At 40.2% G+C, this 23,680-nt stretch overlaps 1 protein-coding gene across 1 annotated transcript in view; it reads left to right on the top strand.

Annotated features, from left to right (window-relative positions):
• astn2 (astrotactin 2) overlaps positions 1 to 23,680 on the top strand; it is a 201,545-nt gene that overhangs the window by 123,161 nt on the left and 54,704 nt on the right. The window contains exons 12-13 of the mRNA XM_028418196.1: positions 8,166 to 8,332; positions 9,537 to 9,725. Coding sequence (XP_028273997.1) covers positions 8,166 to 8,332; positions 9,537 to 9,725 — 356 coding nt within the window. The remainder of the gene's footprint in view (positions 1 to 8,165; positions 8,333 to 9,536; positions 9,726 to 23,680) is intronic.

Below are 23,680 nucleotides of genomic sequence, written 5' to 3'. Positions count from 1 at the left end.
ATGCACAGCAGTGTTTCCTGCAGTGTTTTATGGTGGTAGTAGCATTTGCATCCTCAGAGCCGGGGACTAAAATTGAGCAGACAGTTTCTCATACTAATCCCATGCCACTAATATTAATCCTTATTAGACTCAGTGGTGGAAAGTAGCTGAGAGAGTGTGCATAAAATATGAATGAGTAAGTACCAATAAGCCATGGATTGTTTGTCAAACTCTGACACAAGTCAAACTCTTGCCAACATTTTTACACATTTTCATACCACTGTATTGTTTTATTTTACCTCTGCAGCTGAACATTAACAAGACAAAGGCTTACCACTTTTACCAAAAACAAAAAGGAAATAAGAGATAGTGGGCACATTTCTTCTGCCTTATCAAGCATCCTCCTCTTTTGGGACCTCACTTTAATGGGTAGCCGGCTAAGATTCATCAAAAAATAAAATACTCTAAAATAATTTTAAAAAAGTGTCACGCCTCTGTGTGTGTCGCTGATTAATACACAGACAAAAAAGACTGACAAAGCCTTCTAGTCTTCAAAGATTAACTCAGAGGATCACAGACACAGTGGTATTAGTTTCTTTTCTTCCTCTTTTCTGCCTGGCTTTATTTTAACCACCCTTGTCAGAGTGGGTGCTAACACAGAGCTGCGCCATGCCACACTGAGGGCTTAAAATCCATTATCAGAGTCCCTCAAGGCTGTCTGCTGCTCTTAAGACAGTTGAAATGCATTTGCAATGAATTAAATTCTAGTCAGAGCCTGTAGTGAAGTTTTGGAGACGTTGTTTGTTCCATTTCTGTCCCTGTGCCTTCTTATGCTCCTTCTGAGCCAGAAGGAATGTCAGGTGGTTTATCTGTGTGCCCGCTAACCTCAGTTTATGACAACAACAGTGTTGTGAGTGCAGGTTTGTGTGGTTTCAGACAGGTAGTAATTTTGCATTAGTGGCTGCCTTTGTCATCACTTGGCTCATCTAGCACCACTTGGCAACATTATACAGTACAGTAGTTATGTGTCAAAACTGTATATAGTGTTATGCTGTTTACATTATACAGCCTATGCTGCTGTGGAGATTATCACAGTCAGTTTACTCAAAGAGATTGTTGTTTAACGGGCATGTGTCTTTACCGCTGTCTGTGATTAAACAGCTTAAAGGAAGAGGAGAGGAAACAAAACAACATAATTAGTCACATAATAATAATCCGTTTTTAAATAAGGAAACATGCACAAGACAAAGCAGATGTATACAATGAATACGCAACACTTATGTGTTACATATGCTACATCTCTTACATTATCATGTGAACAAAGGGGTCAGGTTCTAGTCAAGCCTGTGGTCAGTGTGTGTTTTGTGTGTTTTCGTGCACCCTGTGAACTTGTAACTTATTTTCTAGCAGTTTGCCATCTTTTAAAGTTTGACAATTAATTAATTAATTAATTAATGTGCACAGTGCTTTATGTGCTTTTAGAAAATGTTACAATGTTTTTATTTATGGCACATTGTCATATCCCGCTACAGTATCTATCCTCCTAATGGAAATACTCCCAGGATGAGCAGATGGTAGGATATTAGTGGCAAATCTTTCATGACTTGATATCCCTTTTGGGACGTCTCTGGAAAAGTTGTTTGAATGCATTGGTTGGCAAAGATGTATTTTCTTAACTTCAAGCACCCCCCCAAAAACCTTCCTAAATTTTGGCCCATTCAACAAGAGTTATTTAGAGAAGTCTGTTGTCTCTGATCTCATTCTAAGCCGCCTGTTTACTCTCCCAGAATGTTTATTAAAACGTGTGGCACACTTGAAAAGTCAAGAATTAAATGATGAGTTGTCAGCGTAGAGCCCCATTTCTGCTTGGTTGCCTCTGGTTTGCATAAAGAGTCAACAGGGAGGAGAGGGAAAAAAATGCATTTCCATCCAAACAAAACATTAGTGCAAACCCCTCATCGCCTAATCCCTTTACCCAGCATCCCCTATATGTCTCCACAGTTCCTGACAACCAAGCATCATGACTCCCCCTGTTCTGCTGCACAGTACAGCTCCGCTTACCTCATTACCATTGAGTTTCAATGCTTTATGGTTTAAAGCGAATGCATTGTGATCCTTTTTTTTTCATCCTTTGACTCCGACACTGTTGTTGGTTAAATGCCGAATCAAGTGTGCCATTTAAAGTACCGCAGAGAGTCACACAGCACTTTTGCAGCTAAGGGTGGGAACTAAGATTTGTGTACAGTGGCATTCAGCTCAGGGAGGCCTCAAGAGTGAAATAATAGCAACTACTTAATGCATACCCGAAAACCTAAAACATGAATAATGTTTTGAAAATATCACCTTATTAATATATAATAATTGTAACAATTTTCAGGGGTTTTGGATGGATACTAATATGAGAGTTCAATTGAAGTTTCTCAGTTAGAGGTCCAATATATTTATATTTTATCTGGCTTTGAAGTGGATTCCCTTTCAAGTAGTCCAACTAGAATGACGTCCAACATTGTCTTATTATAGATAAAATGGGAGATATAGTACACCTATAGATATGAATAATATATTACACAATATTTATGTTGTACATTGTGCTGTATGTGTTGTATGAGTAATGTTGTCAGGAGCCAGGGTGGGTGAGAAAACAGAGACAGCCTGGCCTACAAGTGTTGTTGAGATGTGAAGGTAAATACCCCAGACTGAATCATTCTGTGAGAGTGAAACAAGAAATTCATACGAAAACATGTTTGAACAGTAGAAAAGCTGTTTGACAGGATAAAATTCACATGAATATGAGAAACAGATTACTTTAGACTTCCTGTCTTTTGCTGAGTGTGTTTACATGAACATGAGTCGACTCATTATCTGGGCCCATTTTTTGGTGTTTGCTCATGTAAACGTTTCTAAACCTAAATTATCAGGGCCATGAGAGACCCAAATAACAAGTCCTAACACATACACAACATAATGACCTATCCCCATCTGAAGGCAGGTTACAAGATGTCAGATTCCCAAATGCCAGATTTTACCAGTGATTTAAACACTGGTGGGGGGGGCTGTACAAATAGATTGTGGCAATAATGTTGCAAGCATAGGATATCTGTAAAGCTCACATCCAAAACGTGATCCAAACCGGAACAGGCCTCCTAAACCAGGAGTCACTGATGTTTTGTTTTGTTTTTTCTCCCTCAGAGCAATAAAACTGCTGTGCCTAATTTAACACATTTGAGCAGCAGTGGAGCTGCAGGGCATGCATCACTGCCACCTCTAAACCAGATTAGGCTGTCAAATATGCTTTTAGAGTATTTGATTTTTTTTTCTCCCCCACCCCTGTCATTGTGATTTAGAGCTGCATTGTTTCAAAAACTTTTCTTTGTTTTGTGAAAGGCTCAGCAAACATCTTCTTATTCTAAAAAATCCCTTATTATCCTCATATTTTTACTATTTACAGCGCTCCCCCCCTCCGTCGTGTCGTTATTGTAAAACTATCGACGGTTCTCCGTTTCCATACTGCCTCCACTGTCTCTGAAATGTGTGATAGCCACTAAGTACGAACATCCAGCATCTTAATTTTGACAAGATCATTATGAAATAGAGTCCACAATAGATTATGCTCGCTTCCTGATTAAAGCTGGGGGCACTAATGGGTGATTAGGAAAATGAATTGCATTCATTCAGAATGTGTGAATGTTAATTTGGAGGGGTGATCTATGTGTAGGATGGAATGTGTAGGGAGATATATATGCGCTGTTATACTTCATGCATACTTAGTTTCTTCATTTTTCCTCACATTTCTTCAGACCTGCTTACTTTGTACTTTTTCATTCCAAACTATACTGTGAGTTGTGAAACACCATCACTCTGGTTGTTAATGGTGTCATGAAATTCTCATCTGTAATTGCCCCCCAGAGGAAACATACCCTTTTTATGTTCCCATGATGTGCCAAGGACAAGTCAGATATGCACAGTGTGTAAAGGGGAGGAAAAAAGATAATCCGCAAATCCATCAAATTTAATCTGCTTTTGAAGCTATTAATTAATGGATAATTTGTAAACACAAAACATAAAGAATACACACACACACCAGCTGCCAAAATGGTAATTATAGTAATCAAAGTCAAGAAAGTCGTATTTATGTAGCTGCGTAGCAGCCTGTTCTCCCTGTGCTGCCATCACAGAATCACTGCAGAAGGACCTGACGGAGATTCATTTGTCTGAAATACAAAGTGCCCCTCGCTCCCTCCTGCCTCCCTCTCGTGCCTTTGGAGAGCTGCCCGAGCAGAAAGAGCAAGCAGCTCATGGGCTGTGCTAATGGCTAACCTTAAGAACTTTCATTCAGCCACAGAGTGCTGCATGACGATTCTGAATTACAGACAGCTAGTCCCACAGCTACGCCTCAGCGTGATGAATGGCTCCAATCTTGTTCTCCTGAGGAAGTTAGCATGACATACAGTAAATGGATGTGAAATTGGAAAGCTTTCACATGAAATGCTTTGTCTAGAACATGCAGTACATGTGGCCGGTGCTTAATGCACATTTTATTGTTTTGTTTTGTGTTTAAGCAAAGTCGTTTTCTCTTAAACTGCAGATGCAGTGCAGCGCAGCCTGATGAGCACTTTAATCGATGTGCTTTTATGGTTATTCTATCTTCAGACAGAAATCTTAACCTTTTATTTGAATGCTCATTATGTATTGTGTTATCATTTCTTGTAATTATAAGAAAAATATCACCCTTGATGGGCAGCATGCGGGTGCAGCAGTACGCACTGCAGCAACAAGGTTCTTGGTCTGAACCTGCTGGTCGGCTGAGACGAGTTTGCACGTACTCTGGGGGGTCCGGCTTCCTGCCACCGTTCAAAGACATACATGTTAATGTTACAGGTCAACTGGGGACTTAAAATTGGATTTGAGTGTGACTGGTTATTGTGTGGTCTCGTGTGATTGACTGGTGACTTGCCCATTGACAACTGTGGTACAGGACATAGAGACTGAGGGATTGAGAAAATTGATAATAAGTAGCAAGTGTAATAGAAAAGCTCTAATCATAACATAATCAAGGGTCTTAGATTAAACATTCATGCACATAAGTGAACGTGGTGGTTAGCTTGGTTTAGCATCCTGGGCTGCTGCCCTGCAGGACATTCAAACTGAAGATTTGCACTTAACAGTGCTGCAACTTTCAAACGGTTTTATTGCTCATTTGCAGCAAGAGAACACACAAGAGCTGTGCTACATATGTCATTGAGATATGTTATCGCCCAGAGCTTTTAGAAAAGCTTTGTCACAGTGTTGCATTATATTTAATAATTAAATGACGAGCCACATTTTTTTTTTAGCCCTTAGCAGACATCAGCAGCAAAGACCTGCTACACGGACTTAGCACAGTAGATATCCTTCACGTGCTAATCAATGAGCCTCTATTGAATATTGTGTATATGTGTTCCTATAGATTTAATTCAGAGCCATAAGACTTTTTAATGCATCACTGAGGAGGGGTGGGACAACAGCTGAGGGCTGAAGTGATTAGAGTAATTTATTTGACTATTATTTATTGGTCACTCTAATTTATATTTGTAGATGTATTGTGTAGCTGTGTTTGCGGTTATACTTTTGTCACATTATCCCTCATGTAGTGTTATATTGTTACCCAGCATGTTTTCTATCCTGTTAGGTGAGGATAGCCACATATGAGAAGAGGTGGTGGCAGCCAGCTCACAACAGACCGCCCTTTTTTTTTTAAATTCCCAAGTGGAGCCTTTATCCTTCAGATTTCCTTCTAGATCTTTTAGTTTCATGTGCGCCCTCTGTTTCCTTTTGTTTCATCTCTTTGTTTCTCACTGCTTTCAGTTGCTTCTTGGTTATATTTTTCAGAACACATCTCCAACCTCTCCCATTCAGTGTTTCCTTCCATTTTCTCAATAGACAGTGATGAGTTGTGTCCTGCCAATCTCTTCTATTCAACTCAACATTCTTTCACTCTTTTTAATACAGTTTTTACCTTGGCAGGTCTTCAGGAATGCAGATATTGAACAAATTCGTATAAAGCCAGCAGCTCATAGAATGCTTCACATTTATCGTTAGGTGATAAACAGCTGTGTTGTCCTGGGGGCAGCATTAAGATACTTGTATAACAATACATATCTACACTGTTGTTTTCCCTGTTATCTGATTCCATGAAGGCCTCATAGGTTTCTCTCTGTCAATGTCAGTCAATCAGATTTTCATAAAGACACGAGCTTCCGGGGCTATTGACAGCAGTGGGAGCTCTTTAAACACAAACAGCACCTCTCTGTTTTTCTGTAATTCAGGTTTCTTCTCATTGAAATAACTGATAAACTGTCTGAACTTTGATAAACAATTGGCATGTTTTTTTGTGTGTGTGGGTGGTGGTGTTTGGTTTGTTTAAGCACAAAAACACTAAAACTAACAGACAATATTTTGCTGAGAGTCATTACACGCCCACAACTAATCCTACGCAGGCATGCAGAACTTGAAGAATCACAGATGAGTGAGAGTGGCAGTGAAAGTTGTGATCGCTGTGCAAATAGTTTAATCAGAGGACCTTGCAGGTCTTCATTGAAACCAGCAGAATCCTTATATAAATACTCACAAATAGCCCTGGTGTGATGATTGCATAAAATAAGAAGAGTGATTGTTGACATCCAGTGCAAAGACATGCAAAGATGTGAACTGTTTGCATCCATATGCACCACTGAGGGGTGAGGTGAGAGTTTGGTTTTTTCAGGCATCAGTTGTCATACTGATCTGGATGCAGACGTAAACACAGTAAAATGTCTGCTTCTGGTTTCTTTGCACACAAAGCTCTGTTCATTTTTGAGTACTCTTTAGTTACTCAGGAGGAGCAGGACTGTCTGGTCAGTGCAGGACATTGTCTCTACTTGGGTATGGCATTAGTTCAGATGTAGTTTCGTTGTGGATATTTAACATTAACACTCTGCAAGGTTCAAAAGTACTGATGCATGTGTTGGAAAACTACGAAATAAATCCAGCAAAACCAGGAGGACACGGCATATTAGGCACATGTATTACCAAAATGATGAAGCAGTGAGTGGATGAGTCTATTATCTCTGTATAGCAGACTATGGATATGGACGAAGGTCAAAAGGCTCAACACATTTTATTGCTTCAATTTAAAGGGGTAAATAATAGTAAACCACATTAGTGTACAGACAAATGAAGAGGATACTTTTATTTATGGTTAATGGCTGAGCAGTCGCACCATTTACTTTATAACTAAGATCCGCTTGCTAGTTCATTATCTTTTACACTCACCGACTGTATTTCTTTTTTTTTAATATGACAATATTTGTCAATAGTGTTTCATATCAGCATTCTGCTGGGCTCTCACTGAGCCAGCAGAAAAATGTAACCCCTTTGTTTTGTTACTGTAATAATCTTTTGTTTACATCCAAGATGGACGATGCAATCCAAATAATGTCAGTAGGCTATTAAGTCTACAAGTTATTAATTCTAAAAGTAAAATTAAAGTTTTAATGGAGTCCTGCTTTGTCATAGAATGCCTCTGCTGTTGTTGCTTTCGGCCTTAATTAGTATTTCTTGTGCTGGAGGAAATATAATTCATTAAAAATCCACTTCATAAATTAAATGCTGTGCTGTTAAATTGGCCAATATAAAGCTAGGGTATAGGACCTATTGTTTTCCTTCACTTATTTTTATATTTGTTATTTATTTATTTTTGTCTATGCCCTGTTTACACTGCTTTGTGTGATGTATTCTGTGTCCTGAAGTTGAACTAAAACAACAGAAAGTCTCTCTAGAACTCTAAGAAGTCAGTTTGATTTGTTCCGAGTATGAAATCTGTATTTCTGCTCCTTAAAGTCCAGTTACACTCTAACACTGTAGTATTGTGTTACTGCCATTAGTTAATTAAAGTCATTGTTTCCTCTTTCTCTCTATCTCTCTCTTTAAAATCGACATTTTTTTGCCATGAAAAGACCTCCGTGCTTTAATTCTATCAAATAAAATAATTGCCTGTAATGTTTCTTTCTTCGGATCCCTACCTTCATTCTCTTCCTCATCTGTCCCATCTTACTGCCTTCGATCCTCATTAAAATACACATTCTGACCTCTGTGCCTCAAGGCCGTTCCTTTTATTCGCTCCCTCCTGCCACCTCTTCCTTCTTAACTCCGAATTCTTTCTCTTACAGTGTCCGGAGGGTCTGAGGCCGATGAAGGATGGCTCAGGTTGCTATGACTACTCCAGGGGCATTGACTGCACGGATGGCTTCAACGGAGGCTGTGAACAGCTGTGTCTCCAGCAGCTTGTGCCCCTTGAAGATGACCCCAGCTCCAGCAATGTGCTCATGTTTTGCGGGTGAGATTAACTAGCAGTAAGAAAAAAAAGGTGTTTAAAGAAACACATTATCAGACAAGTAAATTCAAGAAATGACAAAAATTCACAAAACTTCATATTGATATGTAGGTTTTACACTTCAAATACTTATATTATCTGCATCCATATGTGCTTGGTTCCATTTCTATTTGTCTGCAGAGTGTTTGGTTTGTATTCAGAAGGTGAATCAAGGATTAAACCTGAATCTTGAACCACGCTGACTGCACTTCCTGCACATTATTCAGCGATACTTTCGCTCTGTGAATGCCCTCTTCTTCATCCCACACATTCCACTGAGCTGAGATGCTGTATGTGACCTTAGGAAGGATTTCAGCACCTTGCCTGAAACCAGATTGGGTTACAATTCACAGTAATCTGTTGGAGGTATTCATTTTAAAAAAGGTTATATTGTGGGAAAAGAAAGGTCCCACCGCTGATAACCAGTTTCATGTGTTTTTACCAAGAGTCATAATGTGTAGCTGAAACATTTCCAACATCATTATAACTCAGTGTAGAATATATAAACCATGTAGAATGGATGAGTGATTTCAGAGGCATTCCATAACATATGATAGATAAAACGTTAGGTCCCCTTTAGGGTGGATCACCTTGCAGTCTTATTTCAGAAACATATATATATAGCATATATATGCTAAAGGGCACCGCTCTTATTCTGTAATTGGTAAAAGATAGTTGGTTCACAGGAAAGAGAGCTCCATGCACAGGCTGACACTGCTCCACCAGATCTGAGTGTTGCCAACACTGTCAGAGTCCTGCTTCCCACTGAGATCTGATCAATTGTATGAGCCCAAACTTTGGCCCCAGCCAACAGCAGCGAATATTCAGCCTTGTCACAAAGGCAGGATTGTGCAAAACGGAGGAGATATGATAATTATGACTAACTGCAGAGTGTTCCGTATTCTGCACGATTGGAATCTGTTTTAGAACTGTTTCCAGCGGAGTGCTTCTGTCCACAATGTCGACAGTGATTATGGCAAGTGCACTACTTCAAAAATGTAAAAGGCATTTTGGCCAAAGCTTTCAGAATAACAGCCAGACTAAATAAAACAAGGATAAAGTGACAAACCGGAAAAACACACACACACCCACACATATACATTCACAAATAGGATTACAAATGTTGCATTATGATACGCTGCATTCACAGCATTATTCTGCTCTTCAGGTGCGTGCAGGAGTACAAACTGGCAGGGGACGGGCGCTCCTGCCTCCTGCAGTCAGACAACTGTGAAGGACCAAAATGCCCAAGGCAGGGTGTCCACTTCAATGACACCCTGTTTGGTGAGATGCTGCATGGATACAACAACAAAACCCAGCAAGTCAACTTGGGACAGATATTCCAAATGACCTTCCGGTAAGTAGTGTACAAATACACCCTTACACCAACACTTCCTTCTGTTGTGAGTTCAACACTCTTTCCATGTATCTGATTTTGTATGTATTCTTTCTTGTCTTTTTATATATCTTTAGAGGCATTTTTCTCATAGCTTTATTCACACGTGTAGATGCTCCTATTAAGGCCATTTGTCTTACTTTTTCCCCTCTTTAGCCCAGATTCACAGAAAATATGTAGGCAAGCACAAAAATGTAGTAAGTTCACACTAAAAGCTTACCTGCACTCAGTACCTATCTGAGCAGCCAGTGAAAGCACGGGAAAATAACAGCACAAAATGAGTTAAAACAAAACATATCTTTATAATAGCTCCAAATGGGATCTGGTCTTGAGTCTCCTGGGCAGGAGTGCTATGTGTGGATCCATCTTCCAAATGCAGGTGTGCAGGGAAACAGAAAAGAACAGGGAACAAAATGTTGGCCTTTTACAATCATAGAACATTTATTGTAAAAGCTATTACACATATTGATGTGAGGCTGGGCTGTCTCGGATGCACATTACTCCAGACATCATCTGGAGTTACGGCCGTCTTTTATCAATTTTTATTCTGTTCTGGGAGAGATAGAAAGGTTTGAAACTTCAGTGAAGCGGCTCTGAAAAAAATCAGCAGCCAGGGCTTTGCTGTTGGGTTGCTTGCTGCATCTGTGTTTGCACAGTTGTGTGTGCATGTGTGTACAGTATGTGTGATAGAAAGAGAGAGAGAGAGAGACTGAGAGACTGAGAAGGGTATGAGAGTGTGATGGCTGAGTGAGGATTGAGATTTATCCCATGGCAGTTCTCCTTAAACTGTCAGCCCTCTGAAAACCTGGCTCTCTCTGATAAGTCACATGCTGTCTGCGATGAAATGCTCAACACCGAAATGATGAGGGTGTAACTATGCATACATACAGTACACACAGAAAAACATGCTCAGCTTATATCGCACATATTCTCTGTCTGACTTTTTAGATGCTTCCTTCGGCACAGTTTTGAATAGTATAACCACAAAATCGTTTCATCTGTTCTGCCCCGAGGTGCCACAATAGTTTCACTTGGCGAGAAACAGCACATGATCTGTCTGCTCTGGGTCCTCAGGGTCAGGTCTTTGTAACATATAATGTTATGAAACAGGATTTCTGCAGCATGAAAACAAGAGAACAAACAATTTCTCCTACTGTAAATCATCACAAATTCATTCAGGATCCACTTTAGAGAAAGGCTACTGGTAAATGTTTTCTAGTCTGCAACAAAAATATAATGCAAATATTGCTGGGAAATGTTCTATTAAACCAGGGAATCGGCATTTTAGTAATCCACAGAAAAAGGGACAATTCTGCCTTAATATCCTTATATTCTTAATGTAAACAGCTTTCGGATGAAGCAGCTCTCAATGACATTAAGTTGCATTTATCTAGGATTTAACACACAACACAATTGTGTCTACATCTGTCCTTGAAGAATGTTCTGGGGATGCAGGGGATTGTAATCTACCAAAAAGGGAAACAACAGGCTATTTTTAAAAGATGCTCAATAAATGGATAGCCCAGATGTTTCTCATGAAATCAAATGTTATTACTGGAAGATGACAATGCTGAGCTTAACTGTGCATTAAGAGATTTGGCAGAACATACAGCAAAGGTTGATGAAACGCTCTCTGCATCTGTGTGCACTGGTGTGTGTGTGTGTGTGACTCTCGACACAAATATCACCTCAAAAAGCTGCGAGCAAAAAAGATTTTTTAATTTTCAGCTTTTCCAAAATGCGTTGGAATGATTGACATGTGCAGCCTATAGTGAAAGAATCACAGCTTCAAGAAGTGAACTGGGAACTGCCTCACTAAACAGGGTTTCAGGTTGGCAGATAAGACAAAGGCACATGTTGGGGATGTTAAACTGGGGGAACGAGACTTGGTCTTGATCCCTTTTGCCCTCGAGCTGTAGGGAGCACAGTGGGTCCTCTGGCTCCAGCTCTACAAAGTGGGTTAGATCAAACTATGGGAAGTACAGAGGTTTACACTCAAGCCAGGGCTCTCGTGAGGTTATACAAATGACAATATTGTCCAGCCCTTGAAGCTCCGAGGCTACAAGAGACATAGACAAGCAAAGAAACGTGCACTGTATATATCTATACAAACATGAAAAAAGTGGTATTATTGATTTTGGTTGGACCTTTAATTGCAGAAATGACTATTAATAATGTGAGTAAATGAATCCTGAGTCTATTTGCCTAAGTCTAACATAGTAATCATTGAAAGGGATAAAAAAGACAAAGACACTTTGACATGGAAACAAGCAGGGAGACAATAAAGTGAACTAAACATTTATATATCTGCTAAAAGAACAGAAGGTAGAAAAATACAAAACATAACTCAGCTGTTGGTGTTTTATAAAAGTGTGAAAGGCTTAATAATATTTATAGAAACATTTGTAAATGATGGAGTTTCTCTTCGCTTTCAAGGTTACTGCAGTCAAATACACTAAGTACCTTATCAAAAGGGCATTTTCAGCCACTGAACATCAAGTTAAATGACCACTCAGCCACAGCTCTTTCTGACGTTAAAAATCGGTTGGATATTGTGATTATTTATCTTACCATGAAGAAAAGGTGCACTTTGTCTGCTCAGAGATTTCTACAAAAATACTCCGAATTAAATTTTCTCTTTCCCACCTTCACTTTATTACACCTGTGCAATTTGCACCTGCTCCTGGAAGCTAGAAAAATTTCCATGCTAATTGCAAGAAGCATACTCAGCCGCACTTATCTGGTTCCCTGCAGTTAAAGGCACACTTGGCTGATTACATGCAGATGACAGCCAAAGTGCACCTCCAGGCTGCTGTGCCTGTTTCGATAAATAACGCACATGTCCTTAGGTGTAGAGTACGACTGAAATGAAGCACAAAAAGCATTTATACAGACCGGCCTACTCGACACAGTTCAACCGTTTTTGGAGAGGACGATCGGGGGGGAAAAAGAAGAAGCAAAAAGTTATTCTCTGAGTCCTTCAACATTAAAGTGAGGGTTGGAAAAACTTGTTTGTTTATATGCACTTGGTATTTCCATAGTAGTATTGTAAAGTCCTATTTTTCTGTTCCTTATTCTGAGTCTAAGCAGACAAGCTAAGCACACAGGAGTATAATACATGACTCCCAGTGCCTCTAATTAAACATGTGTATTAGGGCATGTCATCTCACTAAAGTACTTATTCTGCTTATCAAATCCACTGTGTCGTTTGTCAAAAGAATGATAGCCTTGTCTTCTGAATGACTTACTCCCTTGAGATTCTACTTCACACTCTATATATTTATAGAGAACATGTTACAGTTCTTATTCTCATCATTGTCTCCACTCTCTGCCACACCATCTTTGATATGCAGATGCAGTCTCATTCCACATTCCTCCACCCTTCTTTATTTTTCTCACCTCCACCGTCTACTGATTTCCTCTCTCTGTCTCTCTATCTCCTTCTCTCCCTCGCACACACACATAACGCCCTGTCCTCCTGCATCAGCAGCTCAAAATGAAATATTAGCTGATGGAGATGAATTATATAAGTTGAAACACAGCTTCACAGGTAGTGTTTTAATATGAAATACTGCATCGTGATTTATCGTTGTTTTGCATGCATTTGTTTTAAATTGATCTCACTTTGCACACCCTGTTAAGTTAAGCCAGAGGAAGGAATTTTTGCGCATACCAGTTATGAAATTAAAGAATAATACAATGTCATGGAAGTGTGCGCTTGTTTGATAAAGTTACATGAATCAACGTGGATGTTATGGCTGGGAAAATACTCATTACAAATGGATCGCACTGCAGTGTTGTTATGTATGAAAGATATGGATCCATCCAACTGAGAATTCGTATGTATTGTAATTAAAACCAACTTCCAGTAAACTGACAGTGGAAGGATTTTAATTAGGTTAATAATAAGGGTTAAGTCCATTAGCCCATCCATAACAGGAAAAGAACTACTGATGTTTTACAAATTCAAAGGCCACATGAGGGCAAACAGCTACATTTTTTTTAGCCACTTGAAAATTCCCTCCTGTCATTTTCCTGACCTTTTTGTGTATGAGGACCTATTTATACATCCCATAAACAGGTATATAGCCATGCACACATGGAGCAAGTCTTCTCTCTGTCTTCAAGGATACATTTTTGATGTGCACTGTATGGTAATGTGGCAGATTTACTAGACCAGGCACAACTGGAAGACAGGTAGTATTCACTTCATCAGTTTGAGGCATGCATTGGAGGAACAAACGGGATAGGCTGGTCAATGCAGGTTTAGGTGAATTTATACCTTTTAACTGATCAAGAAAATCTCCCTGAACCTGATATGCATAAGTACAGACAGTGGTCTGCATTACATGCCCCATGCAGAGCCTGCTAGACAGAAAAAACAAACAGCAACACCACGTACGGCTGGGGACACAATACATGACTTTCAAAGTCTTAACAGATTTTGAAAAGACTAGGAGGACATGATGGGGGTCAGACACTTAACAACTGCTCCTGATGAGGCATCACAGACTACATGATTTGTCAAACCAACTAAAGATGGCTGCTTCTGTTGTCTGAGCAGCTATCTGCTTGGGAAAAAAAACATCAGGAAGAGAAACCGAGTTTGGGTCAAGTAGTGGAGGAGTCGATCGTTGTTTTGATAATCCCACTACTTCCAGTCATCTTCTGATGCTGTTTCCTGTATCTCACCCTCTCTTTTCATTGACTGTTGGCAATACATGTTTGCAGTTGGGTTGGAGATCAGTTCACACTACCCCACTGCGTCCAGAAATTCAAACCTCTCTGACTGCCACTGAGGTCAGGTTGAGCCTGTTCCCCCTCACACACTAACAGATGTTAGTGCCGACTACACATGACGACTGTCTCCCTAACTAGTGCAGACTGGTGCAGACTTTGCCCAACAGGGAATCGTGGGTAAAACCAGGCAAAAAACTGTGTAGTGTGTCCTCAGCTTAACGAGCAGCTGTGGTGAGAAGCAGCAGCAGCAGCACACGTCATCTTTGCCTGCATTTCAGATTTCACACTCCCGATCACACCTAGAAAACACCTTTTTTTCCAACAATCACCACATGATCAGAGCTGATAGCAAGACTGCACATGGCTTTTCAAAGTATTAACACAGAGGCCTAAATCCAGCTGCAATAAAAGAGAACCTTAGTAACCCTGGTCCTGTCTCGATTATCCGCATACACATGTCAATCACATCTGGGTTATGTAAAGTTGAAAGCTGTCAAGTAAGATATCGTAAGTCACTCAGGATAAATATTTTATCACACACAACACTCTCAAAAAATTAGTCTAAGTTCAAGCTCATACGTTCATCTTTTGATAGATCTTTCCCATCCTTTTAAGCACAGCATGAATGCACTGCACTGATGGCTGTTAGAAGTTCGGCTTGTGACGAATCCGAAGCAGCGTTAAAAGGCAGTAGAAAAAAGAAATTTTCACCTTCTTTGTGAAGGTGATGCTGCCACCCTTGTCACTCTGATGCTTTTTACAGAAAGGAGAAAAAAAAATACAGCGAGGATAAGAAAAGAGACAAAAACCCCTTTTGATAGGCACTAACTTCTCATTGCCACATACCTCTCGAACTGAGACGACGCCACAACATGAATAATTTGTGAATCTGAGAGCCCACAAGGCTCGCAGGCATAAACACGGCTGCATTTCCACATTCCTCTGTAATTTTCAGTAATTATCTCCTTGGTGCACACAAGGTAGCTTCTACTGGGGAGTTGAGTCAACAAACATTATAAGGCAATTTCTTCCCACATAATGAGTAGCCATGAGACAGTGAGGCAGACTGTTGGGGTTAAGGGTTAAGCTGCAGGTTGATGAGAAGCTTCTTAATTCTCTTCCTAAATCATGTAGTCTGCTCTTTTGGCTCCCAATATTGAATTTACCTTTTTTCTTTTTTTTCTTCCTCTGCATGTGAACGTGTGGGATAGAAGAGGACGGGCAAGATGGAGACTAACCCTATTGTTTAAATCAGTGTAATTTTTTTGGCTTTTTTTAATGCTGCCACAGTTTGTTACACATCAGGCGCATCACGTCACTCTAGTGGGTGAAGTTTAAAGTGCCCCTCTGCTATTTTTATACATGGAGGTCAGATTATTGTTACCACTTAACCTGTGAAAACACTTGTAGCCTGTAACAATCTCTGTGGCTCCGTGGAGAGTTTTTTTAGAGATAACCCTCCTGCTGCCATCAGTGTTATCTAATCTTTAGCTGGGGCTTGGAGTCTAGGAAGGGGCTGCTGAGTTTCATTATAGAAGGCCTAAAAAGTGTCTGCCCACAAAACACCTTCTTGAAAGTTTTTGGTCATCCCTCATGGCTGCTCTCTGTTTTGCCTTCTTGAATGCTGCTCTGCCTTACTGATCAATTTAGCTCCACCCCGATGGACACCTGCAATCCAAACACAACAGCACCGTAGCAACCAGTTAGACCCTGTGGGCGTCACAGTCGGTTTAATAGTGCAAAGTAGGTTTAATGCCAGAGGAACTTTGACATCATGGATTTAAATTACATGCTAAACCCTGACAGAAACAACCGAACTTTACCAACCACAACTATTCTGTCCTACAGCTGATTTCCTGTTATTCATACATTGGTGCCCTAGAGGAGGAATAAGTGCATGTTTGAGGAGAATGCTAAAATCCTCAGTGGTTCCTGTGTCTTTGTGGCTGAGTAAACATAAGGTGAGCATGTTTGAGATTGCACAGGCTTTGCGTAACATTTGCGCAAACATTTGTGTGGGTTTGTGTTTACCATTGTGTGGGTACGTGTTTGCCTGCGTGAGTCAGTGCTCATGCACATGTGAGCATGATCATTACCCAAGGCTCACACTCTGTCCTCAATAACTCAGATGGAAAGGCAGGACCTTATAGACCCCAGCCTAATATCAGCTAATGTCAGAAAGGCTTAGCTGACTACCTGCTGTCTGGAAAAAAGTGGGAGAGAGAGAGGTGGATTGGTAGAGGCAGCGATAAGAGTTGAGACAGGCATTGGATAGGAAAATAAATGTAAAGAATAAAATGTAAATCAAAAGTGCAAAGCTGAGCAAAAGTTTAAGGGCATGTATGCAAAAACTAAGCTTCTTATAAGCATGCTGAACTGTGAGGAAGAAGACGTCTCCAACTTTACAGCTTGTTGTATTGGTTTATGTAATGAAAAGTTTTTCAGAGCATTGTTTCCCAGAAAGAGTTCTATTATAGTGTCCTACTAATGAGAGTCTAAAACTTGACTTTGACTGTTCTGTGACTGCTGGATGTATGCCAGGACACATTAAACATATTGCAGATGCCGGCTTTGTTTTCAGTCATTGTCACTTACAGTAATTCAGCTGTTCAGCAGTTGCAGTGAAACAAGCAGTGATAAGAATAGGAAGGAGATTTTTTTCTCTTTTTCTTTATCTTTTTTTGGCATTGCAGACAGCTCTGAACTTATCTAAGCCATAATTTTGTGTGCTGCAGGATATTTCTGGGTGTGCTGCTTTCCTCCCACTGACCAATGACATGCAGGTCAGGTTAATTAGGTTAGACAACCCTAAATTTAGCCATAGGTGTGAATATGAGCGTACGTACCGGCTGCCTTTTTGCCATACGGTACTGATGTGGCCCTAAATCACACAGAGTTCAGATATGGACAGAAATTCACCACTCAGAGGTGGAGGTCATGTTCAGCTGAGCAGCTAATTTATCATGAAAATTAAAGTTTATTTTTCATTGATTAGGTAGCATCTTCATTTGACAGCATACTCAATTTCTTTTGTGAATTTACTCTCCAGCTTTTAAGAAGCTTAACCTTGAGAAAGTTATGCATTTTACATAAATAAAGCTGTAGGAGCCACCAGAAACATGTGTGTGTGTGTGTGTGAGAGAGAGAGAGAGAGAGTGTAATTAGCTTAGCTGGTGATGCATTTGCGCATGGGTGCTAGAATGATAAAATGACTTGCACGCGCAGCAGCCAGCGAATCAATAGTAAACTAGAAGGTGAAAAGAATTAAAACATACAGCATCAAATTCGAGTTACCTCCTCACAATGCCTCCAAAACAGTTCAGCTGCGCCACATTTGGAGTAATTTGTGGAGCAGGGCTGGAATTAGATGTTTTAAGTATTGATTAATGAACTAGCGCCTTAGCAGTGATGTGCGGGGTGGCAACACTTTGTGTAATTTTGTATCCCCTCTGGACGACCATCTGTCTTAACTTGCCCCCCCGTCCTCATCCCTCTCTCAGCCCATCATCACTCCGCCCTGCTTTCCCAGGATTGTTGCCTTACTTGTCATAAATTATTCATAAATATCAATACATAAATAGATGCCAGTTTCATGCCATTTTTCAGTTTTATTTAACTATATGAGATTTGCTACGTTGAGTAATCGCCCACACTTATTTTTGCAAGGCCACACTGTAGAGAAGTTAATTACCAGCCCTGTGATGTGATTTTCAGAGCCCGTCTTTCAAGATGGTTACTACGAAAAAACACAGCTCTGCTTCAGTTATATATCACACTCAGACAGAATACCAGATAATATAATAATACTTAATCACATCTTCATGTCACTCATATTACCTTGTAATTATACATTAAAATGCAAAGACTGCATGGCTGTGTTGGCCAATTACTGCTCATCAAATACAAGATGATAGGACTGAGAGAAAATTGCGATGGAACTCTTAAAAGTCCTTTGTGTTGCTTTTTATGTATCAGTATATCGCAAAAATATAGCAGGCCTTCATAAAAGTGGTCTATCTTTCAATAGATGAAGGCTCTCGGCTAAAGTAATGGATGCTTGTATGGAACGACACACACACACACAGAAACAAACATGTGCATCAAAGTCTTTTATCTGAGGTAGTTTCAGCCTCTATGCTTGTTTAACTGAGCACTGACTCCCTGTTGTGAACGTCTCAGGCTGCAGTCACCATTCTGGCAGCGTAAAATTTGACGTGCTAGTCTGGTCTTTATCAAAAGGACAGAAAATGGAGAATTTTGTTGTGTCTTTGCCTGTTAAATTGTCTTTTTTGTCAAAAAAAAAGAAAAAGAAAAAAATGCCCAAACTGCTCTGCTGCTTCATTGTAGTGCCAAGTAAGAAAAGATAACCTTCTGTTGTATTTTGTAATCAAATGCTCGGAAGTACGGCTCTGTCTTTTCTTTCAGGGTGATGCCATGAGAATCTGTCAGGAACAGAATTTTTAACTGCTGCTTAGGCTGTCGTGTAAAACTGTGGTGTCTGTGTTTGAGTGAATAAGAGAGAGAGAGTAAAAAGGCTAGAAGGGGAGATGGAGAGAGACGGATGGGTGGACACAAATGGAGGAGGTTTGTAGCAACTGAGAAAGTGCAAGTGGAATAATAAAAAAAAAGAAGTAGAAAAAGCTATGGCTCTAATCAGTTCCACAGCTAGCTGGCCTGCATGGCCCCTCACTCTGCATTACCAAGCTTCATCTCTATGGTAATGCTCTTGGCCACCAGAGTTCATTTCCACAATTTCCTTAGGCAGGCCAACAGAGATATCAAGGTACAAAAAAAGTCTATGCACACTCACATTGTGTTTCCATTGTATATTGGACCCTGTGGAATGAAAGTGAGGGTGAGTGGTTATGTGTGTGTGTTTCTGTGTATGAGTGTGCGACTAAAGAGGATGGAGAGTGAGAGACTGACAAAAACAATGAGTAATGTATCATTACAACAACACTATCGTCTTATTCAGCATCTCTCCATCATACTGTATGTATTAGCTACCCTGAAGCTTACATGTGCACAAAGTCACTCGTGCACACCTGACACCTACACAACACACTCTCCATTAGAAGCTGTTCCATTCACAGCATCACCTCCCAAGTCTAATCAATATTGGCCATGACAAGTCACCAGATCTCCTCCTCTCAATGGAATCATTTATCAACTGAGCTGTGGCTGCAGTTGTTGTAATAAGAGATTGTAACACAACTCTCAAGGTAAAGATCTCTGGTTATTTTATTACATAACAAATTATCTTTTTTTTGGGATGCTGCCCCTTAGTAATTCCTCACCCAGGGTTTGTGCCCTGGGTGCTTTATCGCTGTTACAACTCATCTCACACCAGGCGTTTATTCAAATAACAGATATTACAGCATATTACACGCAGTTGGATTGGCTACACACCCAGCACTCATAAATCTTTGATTGTGTAGTTCAACAAATTGGTGGGTGGCTCTCAAGGGCAAATGTGGCAACATTTTTTGAAGTATGTGATAGAAAAACGACAGGAAAGGAGCCAGTTGGATTGATTGATACTGCAAGAGGACACATTAAATCTTTAATTCAGAGGTTATATGATGTATAATTCAGCTGTGTTCATTTAGAAATGAATGCATATGTCTTCATTTGAAACCTCCTCACTCTTTCTTAACTGTCAGCGAACACCCATCGTCAGCAGATTAGTGTAGAGTATGTAGAGTATTGTGATGGAAACTAAAGGAGAACTGAGAGAGTTTGAAACTTCTTCTTTTTTTACAGTGTGTCTTTAAAAGAATATAAAGATAGGCAAAGTACGGGGAATTTTGGATTGGACTATGACACCTCCACCATGTCTGCAACCCTTTTTCTTCAGAAGGAAGAAAGTGTTTTGGTGTTTAATTTCTTCTACTGTTTGACTGACAATTGTCAAACACAGTAGTCAGATAGGTGTTAGCATATAACGTTTGCAGTTGCCAATAGTGGAAGATAAAAAAAAAAGTCAAAATGATTCTGCAGTGGTCTTTTTTGCATAATTTCCTGTTGGTTTATATATTTTGTGAAAGACACAACCGTTTTGAAAAAGAACTTGTTTTTTTCTGCTCTGCCTTTTGTTGCACAGTTCTCTTTCAAACACAGGGTAATTATCCCATTTAAGGATGAATCCAAACAGCATGGCAGCCATAGAAATTACAAACACGCTGTGTCGTACTGGATGTCACATTTTCTGCCATTTCCTTTTTGTGTATGCAGCAGATTGGGAGGAGACCTCTGATGAATGCATACTGCATGACTATGCCTAATTTTATCCAGTTGCAGCTCCATCATGATATATTTTAAAACCAAACCCTTTGGAGAGTGTTTTTTTTGTCATCGTAGAATATGTATTGTAGGTGCTCCATGTGGTTTATCTTTTTTTATTTTCAATTTGGGTAAATCAAGGAAAGATCTTTTACCATCAGCATGCTTCTCTGACAAAAGCTGTGTAAGTGTTTTTGGTAGACTGTCTTGTCAAAATGTCAAACTCAGAGAGCCGGTGAGGTGCATCCTGGAAGGCCTCCTTTTCACTGTAAAAGATTACTTTAAAAAGTATTTCTTTTGTCAGGCTTAAAAGACATTCTCTTCCTTGATATGTCAAACAAAAGTGTTTTCTCCTCTCTCCTGGTATTCTTGACACTCTTTCAGCTCCCCCATTATGTTGCAGCCCCACATGACTCTGACATCAAACCCCATCCTGGCACCTATCTGTACTACACTGGCACCCAAAGGGTTTCCAAGTCCACCTTCTCTGTCTCTCCTTTCTCTGTAGTAAACTGGCCATCACTCTGCCATGTCCTGACTCTTCAACCTCCTCCTCTCAGGGTGCACCGTCCGCAAAGGAGAAGTAATCTTTTCCACCTCAGTCAGAACCGCAGTCACTTCCTATCGACACATTCTGACGTCCCTCTCCTCTGAACTCCAGCTCTGTGCCCGGCTGACCCGTAACATCCAGCATTCCTGTCAAACAAACACATAACACATGAGATCCCTGCGCTTTTCTACACTGTTGCCACACTATAATTATACTGGGTGCAACTGTTCGCTGTCTTGGGGGAGCTTGCTTTATGTTTTTCTCCCACACTTCAAAGTAAAAATCTCCAGCCTTGAACACATACAATGCACACATGGTATATACACATGGACTTAAACTGTTAGCCTTTTCTTTGACACAGAGACAGAGCAGCCTCTAGTGGTAAAGTTTATGATTGTGTGTTGTCCACATCTTCCTGCCATACAGGTAGTTATGGATTGTAATAGTTGACACAAAGTGTGTTTTCCAGAGTTACAAGTTGAGTTGTCAATAAAGTGTGACAGGATAATTTCAGTCTAGTAATATGCTACAATTTGGAATGGAAATACTGTATTTAGCTTTAACCTGCCATTAAGTGCTAATATTTTCCTTACACTCTTCTCTTTAAGATTACTTTCAACACAGTTCAACATGCATGTGATACACAGATCCAGTGTATTGCTGACTCTTACACTGTTTATTTAGAAGGGCAAACAAACTATGGCCTTTGAAATTACCATCTGAACAGTGTGCTGTGAATGCCTGTGCATTTTTAAAGAGTTACTTCCATGTTCAGCTTTGACCTTAAAATGTTACACATGCTCAATTAGCAGCTGAGCCAGGACAGAGACTCTGATAATCACCTTTGTAAGCTTTGTACCATGGATTTGCATGTATATTCAATACTCATTTTCCCCTGGAATTAGTGAGTCTTTGTTAGTGCTTGCATCAGTCTACCACAGCAGTTTCTAAATGAGTGGAAAGGTGCGTCAGTTTGCTAGAGGAGCTGTTTGGAGTCAGGTTCGATCAGCCTTGGAACACGCTGTTTTGCCCTTATAGCTGTTTATGAGGCTGTGGTAAAAATGTTGGAGTGGTGTTGTTTGGTCACGCTGTTTTCTTGCTGTTTGCAAACACTGTTTTCCAGCGATGCTTTAAAAGTGGCACACTAGAGACACATGCTGACAATGGAAAAGGAGTCGATCACATACAAAAAAAACATGTATCCCTCTATTTGGTAGATGGGCCATAATTGTTGGACAGCATGAATGGAAAAGAACGGTGCCTGCTGATGGATGTGACTTCATCCAAATGAAGCCACTATTGAAAAGCACCATTAGCACATATTGTTGTTAAGATGAGTCTTCAGCCCGAGATAATGAATTGTTGTGGGACGACAGTGCGGTAAAGATGTAGTGAATGGGGTTTAATGTGTCTGATCAGTGCTGCGATGTGGGGGATGAGGTTTCTACACGGGTGTTCACTCTAAATGGCACAAGAGCCAATTACCTCCAACAACACTCAGATAAGTACCACTCAATATCAGTTACGCAGTCACAAACTCTGATAAATACTCAAACGTATGCCTGAACACACAGACGTAGACAGAGGCCTCTGAAATTAAGTGTAGAAAGCTCTCATGCCTACCATAAATTTAGATGGATGCACAATCAAACACACATACATACACAGAGGCAAAAAAAACATACATCAGTTATACCCGCTTATCCTTTGGAGGGTCATGGAGAGGAGCAACAACATTTTTCTAAATTGACTTGTATATAGCTCTTAACTTTGCCTATCAACTGTGAATGCCTGTGTTTTGGCAGAGAGAGAGAGCAGGGAGAGTGAATAAGAGATGGAAAGAATACAGGATGCAAAAGGCAAACCAGAAAGGCTTACCTTGGGACTAGGCTGAGCAAACAGCAAACAATTGTTACATAGCATCTAGGGGGAAATACTGACATTGACACAGCCTGTGTAATACAAAAAAGACTATTTGAATGTGAGATCTGAGCCTGTTTGTGCTTTAATAATCAGATGTATCTTTAAGATGCTTGGATTGAACACAGAAAATGGAGAGAGAGAGGGAGAGCTTTAATATATATGCATGAACCTGCCTTAAATATTTGTATTCATCCCAGCAGATGTAATTTTATTACACACTAGATGGGAGAGTTTGTGTTTCGGAGATTCTCATTCAAATGGGAAGAGTTTTCCACTCCAGAACCCGAGTAGGATGGGAGGCCTGTTTGGCCAGGAGGGAGCCCAGTGTCCACTGCCCTTAATGAACACACATGGGTACTGAATGATACATGAGTAAATACACAAAGTCTGCCCGTATTTCGACCCAGACAGTACAGACTCA

The sequence above is a fragment of the Parambassis ranga genome, chromosome 12 (genome assembly GCF_900634625.1).
Source record: "Parambassis ranga chromosome 12, fParRan2.1, whole genome shotgun sequence".
Lineage (NCBI taxonomy): Eukaryota > Metazoa > Chordata > Actinopteri > Ambassidae > Parambassis > Parambassis ranga.
Note: the sequence above shows the minus strand (reverse complement) of the source record. Positions and strands in the feature narration are given on the sequence as shown.